The 8,688-nt window shown below is 35.1% G+C and overlaps 1 protein-coding gene across 5 annotated transcripts in view; it reads right to left on the reverse strand.

The window, feature by feature from the left end:
• Nucleotides 1-8,193, reverse strand: part of HDA2 (histone deacetylase 2) — a 182,503-nt gene extending 174,310 nt beyond the window's left edge. For 4 of the 5 annotated variants that reach the window (XR_016361841.1, XR_016361840.1, XM_089818008.1 and 1 more), the window contains exons 1-2: nucleotides 7,766-8,193; nucleotides 7,619-7,674 (exon numbers count right to left, since the gene is read on the reverse strand). Coding sequence is in view for 3 of the 5 variants with exons in the window: in XM_089818008.1 (XP_089674134.1) it covers nucleotides 7,619-7,674; nucleotides 7,766-7,861 (152 nt within the window). In the remaining 2 variants the exon portion in view is untranslated. The remainder of the gene's footprint in view (nucleotides 1-7,618; nucleotides 7,675-7,765) is intronic. The other variant, XM_089817999.1, reaches the window with a different exon arrangement.
• Between the last annotated feature and the right edge of the window lie 495 nt (nucleotides 8,194-8,688).

Below are 8,688 nucleotides of genomic sequence, written 5' to 3' on the forward strand. Positions count from 1 at the left end.
TCTAATTATTCTCACCATAATATCAAAGTTTACATGACAAAACCTTCTATGCCATAACCATCATTAATCTTAGCAACAAAACAACTTACTTCTCAAGGCTTTAATTGAAACGTTACCTTTGGTCTTAGTACCAATAGCAATCACATTTCCCGATTGATCTCTAATTGACTCATCTTCCATCTCTGAACTGCAAATGGTAACCCTTGTCTACAAGTTGTCCAACACTTAACATGTTATGCTTCAAACCATCAACAAATAGAACATTATCTATGTTAGTCTTATAGACTTATAGAACCTTTCCGTTAAAAAAGTATGATGATGGTGTTGTTAGTATTGTCACCAAATCTAACAACACCACCATCATACTTTTTCAACTCAACAAACTTGTCTTTATCCCTTGTCATGTAATGTGAGCATCCATTGTCTATAATCCATTATGAATTCTTCTCTATATGTGAAACTAAAACTTTCTCTTCCTTAATAGGACTTTCATCTTTAATTGCAACAAATCCTATTGCATCTTCATTATCACTGTCCTCAAAGTTAATATCCTTGATTTCAATTTCATCATTACTAGCATAATAACATTCCTTAGTAAATTTTGACTTGCAAGGTCTAGGCTTAATCTTAGATTCTTTGGTAGGACATATAGAAGCAAAGTGACCAACCTTCTTACATGAATAACAGATTATAGAAAATTTGCCTTGAAATTTTCCCTTAGCTATGTGTTCTCTCTTCACAATCAAAGCTTAAAGCTCATCCAACTTTCTTTTTTCTTCCTCTATTTCTGCCCAATCCTTGGCATAATCTGCAAGGTTTCCACTAGAAGGACTCGTAATATTTGTTAGCATTGTTTATCTTTATGAACAGTAGCTTTGAATGCAGATACAACTTTAGGTAAAGCATCTTTTAATTTAGAAGATTCAAAGGCTTGTAACTTACCAATTAGTGTCTCCTTATTGAATCCCTTGATGAGAGGAATCACCTCCTCAATAGCATTGACTTTGTTCTCATAGGATGGTGGCAAAGATCTAAGAACTTTCTACACAATTTCATTTTCGGTCATAATTCCTCTTGCGTTCCTTATCCCTATGACAATCTTTGTAATTCTTTGAACATAGGCTCTAATTGTCTCATCTTCCTTCATTCTTGCATTCTCCAACCTTGCTTTCCAGTTCTGCAACTTTGCTTGCTTGGTTTACTCATCTTCTTCATATATCTTCTCTAGTTTTGTCCAGATCTCAGTTGGTGAATCAATTTCTTTTACCTCTATAAATTCTACTTTTGATAATGCACTCAGTAAGGCTTCTCTTGCAATCATGTTACACTGAAATTCCTCCTTCTCATCAAATACGCATGAAGATTGCCCACTCTCTGATTTTATGCCAGATTGATGCTTTGTAATCAAACAAAAGTCAATTCTCATAAAGATCAGGTGAGTTCTCATCTCATTCTTTGAGTTGTCATAGTTGTCTCAATCAAATTTAGAACTTTCCTTCCTATATGCCATCCTAGATCTCCTCAAGCCACTAAACTTCCTTTTCAAAGAGGACCTGGTGCTCTAATACCAATTGTTAATAAGAAAAGTCCACACCTCACAACTGAGAGGGTGAGTGAATCATTTGTGCATAAATGTAATTAATTCCAAAATTATAAAATTGATCAAAGGGAAGAACCCCAATGGGGATGATACCCACTAGATATTGTACTAATATGTAAGTTCCCTATAAAAGGATGTGACCCTGTTAGGAGTCAAATACTATGCATTTAGTACAATTGTCCCTATTAAAGGACAGATCCATGTTAAGAGACCTTAAACCCTTGTTAGAAAATTCCAACCTTGTTAGGGCTTGATGAAAATAAAAAAGGATCACTGCCTGAGCACACTTGCTCCAAGGATGGAAAGGCTAACCACCTTTACTTCAGGATAACAAATATAAGAAATGTGAACTGATTAATGTGCAACATACTTGCCAAAACAGTTCCTTTGAAGTCCACCAGGAATGATAGATTCCACTCATACCTCTTCTGAAAGCAATAACAATAACTATATTAATGTGAATACAATAACATAATAAAAAACCGAAAACATGCTTAAGGAAAGCGTACAATTGCAGCCTTTCATAAAGTGGGCTATTGACTTATCTAGGATCACATGTAAAAGGCAATTCAATTTTACTTTCATCAACACCATACGAAAGGAATGCGACCAATACCCTAAAAGGGAATGCAATCTAAATAGAGGAAGGAGAATATTTAGAGGAGTGAAACAAGACCAAATAAAATATAACATCTAAGCACCTTCGAGCGCCTAAGGAAAGTCAAACCCATGTGATCTAATCATCATTGGTAGACGTAAAAATTTAAAAGGAATTGAGACAAGAAAGGGATCAAACAAGAATAAAATATATATAGCTCCATTTGATGTGGAGGAGGATTCAACGAAGAGTATCACCATCCACAATAAGGACAAGCAGAAATTTCGTACTTATATAATAAAGACAAACAAGATTCATATCTAGCATGAGCTCCAAGATAGACGTAAAAGTGGTAAAGGCACCAACCCCATATAAAAGAGTCATAAACCATGTGGATGGTATGTCAGCCATTAAAAGGGGGATATTATTTTGAAGATATTAAAAGAGAAGTACCAACATTGTCCAAGCATACGAAGGACTCCTAATAAGGGTTGTCATATTTTTTATATGCAACATGAGGTTAAAGGGATCAGGCACCAACCGGCCCTATAAGGTACAATGAATATTATTTTAAGATGTTTTTATTTTATTAATGATATGATGGGTATATGTGTGTGTGCGTGTGTGTATAAACTATATTTATTGAAATATAAGAAATTTGCAAGAGTAAAGTTTTAATATTAGAAATTCACATTAATTCAAAAGAATGATATTTAAAGATTAGCTATTATAAGGAGCTAATTCATATGCTACATTCATATGAGAGAATTAATTATCCAATGCCTTTAGTGTCAATGTAGGGACTAAGCTCATCCTTATCTGAATGACTACGTGCTAGTGTAGGGTGTGGGGTTGTCTCTATATGAATGGCTAAGTTCGGATAAAGGTAATCTCACAGTGCCAGTGTGAGAAGTCAGTGCATTCCTCTTACGAATGCCTATCATGCCAGTGGGAGAGATTAGCACAACCCCGTATGAATGGCTAGATGAGTGATAAATGGAATCTCATAGTGCCAATGCAGGAGGTTAGATCCTCGTATGAACGGCTTCCATAACAATGCGAGAGATTAGTACAACTCTCTATGAATGGCTAGATGAGAATTACATAATGGCCAGAATATTCTTTTGAGTCAACACATACATATGTGATTGGCCTTGGATAGAGGATGTCCCGTCCAAGAAGAACCTTAAAGGGTGCACTCCAGAGAAGATGTTAGAATAACTAAGGGTTAGGAAACCCAACCTAGAGACATCTTTAAGATTTGGGGTTAAGATAGAGGGTAGAATAGTATAGTTGAACTTATTATTGTTTAAATTCTGACATTTATTTTGTAGGTATTATTTCCTCCCTGCTCATGGCCTACTACTAGTCTTTACTAAATCATTTGTAATTCAAACAGACTATTACATAAAGCACAATGACCATAGACATAATGTCTACACTCCTACAACACGAAAGTATGCTCACACATCCAAAATAGTCAATCATTGTCCATATTGAATTGATTAATGACCTGCAACATGCAAAATTTGAGTTTGTTTGCAATCCTAGAACATATGTTGACATCAATGACACAATTTGTCATTGATACATGTCTACTACTTGAACAACCTCTCCAAGTGCCAACAATCTCTCCTAATCTCAACAGGGGTTTGATCACTTTTGCAGTTCTCTAGAACCTAAGTCGAATTCATCCTCTATCAAATGCCCCTCATTAATAGAGACCCTTAAATGCAAGTTAGGATGAAAGATGTCCTTGGCTTTGCTTCAGCAGATAGTCTTCTAAGTAGGTAATTAGGCTTTCCTTTGGTTACAGGGATAACAAGATTCCACATAGAAAAAAAAAATTTAAAAAATCTACAAAAGCCTCTCTACCTTGTAGTGTTGGGCATAGCAAAAGGATTACACATATTAAATTTGTTAATCAAGCTATACCCATTTATATGTTTCTACTTTTGTTGATTTGCATAGCCATATTGAGTAAAATTAAAGATGTTTGCACAAATTTTTTGTGGCACTCCAACTAGCTATGGTAAATTTCATTTAAGAGAAATTTACTAAACATTGAACTAATTCAAATTTTTTGTTCCAATTTTCTTATAAGGGGCTTTTGAGGTTAGACTTTTTGTATAAGGCTTGTTTTTAGATGATGTGATTTCTAATCTCGTTAACTTTTTAATTGCATCTTTGATTGTTGTAGGATTGAGAACACTTACCAAACCTCAGATTCATTCTTTCAACCCTTCTACAAATAAGCATGAGTGTACTTTGAGAAACCTCTAGTACCATGACTAAAAGTTTTTGGAGTTCAGTGAAACAATCTTCTATTATTCATATTGTTTTAGTTGTGTGAGTTCTTCAAAGTACATTCAAGGTGTTTTTAATCAAATCTTTTGATAAATTTCTAAGTGAATACATCATAAGTCATATGTGTTGGTGGCCTTATGTAATAAGGTCATGATGCAACTAATCATGGGCAGTTTCATCCAAGTGTAGGATAGCAAATTTAATAATGTCTACCTCCACAATGGGACTAACTAAGAGATGTGTGTCCATCTTTTGGACCCATGAGCATGTTGTGACTCTTCCAAATACATCAAAGTTGGGTAAAGTCACTTACTTACCCTTCGTCCTAAATCTTTATTGGGTTATTCTCTTTCCCTTCAGGGTAATCTGTGTTTTAGCATTATAGTAATCTCTAAAGGAAACATTTCCCCTAACTTTGGGACCTAGTCTTGAGTATGCTTCAGAAATTTCATCAACATTGTCAATAGGTGGGTTATTTGTTTCTTCCTTAGTATGAAGTAAGGTCTCGTTAACCTAGGGATTAATTGCCTATTGTTATTTTCTGAATGGCTATAGTTTAAATTATTTCCGTTTGGTTAGTTGAGTTGGAGGGTATTGATCATATCGTTCACATTTTGTAAGGTATGGAGGAATGTTTGAGTTGTCCTTGCATTTCAAATAATATATACAAGGGTTAGGGATCAAGCATGTGAGTACAAATATTTTATATGTTAATAATCAATATCCATAAGATAAGTCATGCAATATCCATATTTGGTTTTCATATTCAACAATAACAGATTGAATGAGGAAGCACACTAGGGTACCCAAAGCGAAGCTCACACTAAACCCAAGAGAGGACTTAATACTCTCTTGGCCCACATGTGGAAAATATGTCAAACATCTATCATGGGGCAGCCTACCTAGTGGGGATGCTCATCTTGGCCCTCACTATTCATGTCGCCTATTCGCCCACTTATTATTGTAACTTCTCCATCAATCAACCATTGTAGAGAGTGGAGAGGAAACCGCAATAGGATGCCTAGAAATCCTCCTATCTAAGCCCAATGGCAAAATACAGTACCCCCTTGGTCCATTTATGACACATATATCAGTCATCCATAATGAGGTGGCACACTTAAAGCGCAATCATGTATTTTCTCTCCCTTCTTGTATTTCCTCGTTTTATAATTTAGAATAGCATTTCACATTATCACCCAAACAAATATATGAGTTGTGTATTAATTCTACTCTTCCATTTCATACCACAACACTAGTAGAATACAAGCTTATTGCAGACTATATAATTACAGGTTTGGTGTTGTAAATTAAGTGGATCGGAACTGATGTCATCTCCTTTGTATGCTGTTTTTTCTTTTCTGGGTAAGGCTTGGTGCTAATTCCTTGATGCCTTTCTTCCATCACAAATCCTCCTTAAGCATCCTTTGGAGGGTTGTGTTTGTTTGTGGCGGTCACCCTCATTTCCAGAGTGGTGTCTCTTCAAAAGTTTTTTTTACCCTTAACTAATGCTGTCATCAACACATTAGATCGCTGGCTCAAGGGGTTCACTTATCGCAGTAACTCGTGGATTGCTTTTTTCATTGAATTTGCTCCTTGGCTGAGAATATACCAATCAATTTGATGGAGTAGCTGCAGAATCACCGCTTCTTCTTGTTTTGTCTGATATGGATTAAAGAAAATTGTAAACTCTTAAAATTGAGACAATTGTAGGTATGACAAAATATCTGCACCTACCCATTCAATGCCAGTCACCTTAGATTGACTTGAATTTCATCTAGAGTTACTGTATTTCATTTCAATCAAGCTCTTTTAAAATATACAACAAATTAGCATATCAAAATTTTGCCATCTGCAGGATTAAGGTGATTCCTCCTGTGATTATGCGCAATTTCAATGGATTACTCAACCTCCCACATTACCCCTTACTAAATAAATCCTCTACAGCTGCTTAGAGATTCAGCAAGTTGATGATTGTGGGTTAAAGTTTGAGCCCTTAGCATCACCATCTCAAAATAATTACATATTAAAAAAAACAGGAAGATGGTGTTTAAGTGACATAGACCTCTCCAACGATGATAACAGACCTCAACCTCCCACATTACCCCTTACTAAATAAATCCTCTACAGCTGCTTAGAGATTCAGCAAGTTGATGATTGTGGGTTAAAGTTTGAGCCCTTAGCATCACCATCTCAAAATAATTACATATTAAAAAAAACAGGAAGATGGTGTTTAAGTGACATAGACCTCTTCAATTGCCTTGAACTAAAAATTCAATTCATGGATAAGAAAACAAGTCCAGAGTTAACCTATCAGTTTATCCATTTTCGAACCCCAATTGTGGAGTCTCATTGAATTCGGCTATAATTAGAATGTGTCGGAAAGGTAAATCAATTATCAACAACAAACTGTCGGCACAGACCATAGATGAATTTCCACACATGTTTCATATGCAGTCGTTCAATATGGACCAGCTATCTTCCACCGTCTATCATTAATAATCCAGCTAACTCTGGTCTACAATCAAGTTAGCATTTAATATGTATTTTTCTATAAATCTAATAGACTGGGACTGAATTCGCCCATATTTTGCATTCTCTCCATGGGTTTCTTTTCTGCTTGATTTTTAACTTGGTATCAGAGCTGATGGCATATCCTTAAGAGCCCATATTTGGGTTTCCCTTCTAGGGTTCCTTCTCTGCCTTGTTTTTAAAATTGTGATAAAACAATTTGATAATTAATTTATGGGGAGATGTTAGAAAGTAAATTAATTATCATAAATGTGGTCCGCACAGACCAGCCGTCCAGCACAGACCAAAATAATATTCATGTGCACAAACTATTGCACCTGCTCACAATTAAATCTATTGCTAACTTTCTGCAACAATAAAGGTAGCGTTTAATATGTATATGATTATAAATGTAATAGACTCGGCGTAGCATTTAATATGTATATGATTATAAATGCAATAGACTGGGCCTGAATTTCTCGGAGTCCATATTTGGGTTTCTCGGCTGTCTGTTTCTCCTCCGTCCCTAGTTTTTAACTGAATGCAGCAGAAAAACAAAAAAACAAACTCAATGCAAGTAAATGAAATCAGTTTAGGAAACTCACAGTTTCTCGATACCCATAAACGATATATTGTAAGAAGAAGAGTATATAAGAGGCACCTGGAATCAAAGAAATTCATCAAATTTAACTAACCTGTTTGTAGTCTAGCCGTACAAATATCATAAAAAAATCGAAAATAGAGTTAGTCACCTTGGATTGCGGTATGTCAAAGTAGAGTTTAGTGGACAGAACACGTTCCCTGCGCTTGGCTTCTTCGTCGGTAAAAGCCATTGCAGACTCTGTCATTGATCTGGAAATAAATATCTTATTTAATTTGATTACTGAGGCAGAGGAGCACTTATGCCGAGGGAAACATGATAAAATTCGTCTATTGCAAACCCTTTTCAACAGTCTTCTCTCTTTCACGAAGCTGGTAAGTTTCACAGTATGAGCTCTTGCAAACAATTTAGTGCTCCCTGTTTAGGACGAAACTGTACAATTAATAAGGAGAGCCGCAAACATCCAGAATGTAATCGCGAGCTGGACTTCCTTCGTGCCTTGGTAATTCTAATCAGCAATCGCACCAGTGCAATAGTTACGCCATGGAAATGTGGAAGGAGATCGACACAATTTTTCTTGTCTAGATTTTGTAGATATGCCAAGTACACATAAGAAAAGTTTAAGAATCATATGTTCATAATAGTTGTGAAATAAAAATACTTTATAAAGTTCAAACTAATTTTGTATTTCTATTATTATTATTATTATTATTATTATTATTATTATAATAATATTGATATGGAAATTTATAATCAATATCTAATAGATTAGGTTGGGCCCTGGGGTCTCATGGATGGGCTTCTTTAGGGCTTCTTTAGGGTGGTTGCTGAGAGTTTTTAGAACTATTTAAAGAGTGGTTCATCTTTAAAAATTAAGTTCTTAAGTTTAAGGAAGTTAGTGTTCTCATGAAAATCAATTTAAGAATTTAAATTTATGATGTTGTTGTTTTATTACTATCATAATTTAATTTTTCTAATAATAAATAGATTCTTGACATGTGGCAAAAAAATCTCTAAATTTGTGGAGCTAATTCAGCACCACCCCATTTTCACCCGCTCAAATTAAGGGGGTTA

Source organism: Cupressus sempervirens, chromosome 1 (assembly GCF_028749045.1).
Source record: "Cupressus sempervirens isolate cs-2001-9-10 chromosome 1, ASM2874904v1, whole genome shotgun sequence".
Classification (NCBI taxonomy): domain Eukaryota; kingdom Viridiplantae; phylum Streptophyta; class Pinopsida; order Cupressales; family Cupressaceae; genus Cupressus; species Cupressus sempervirens.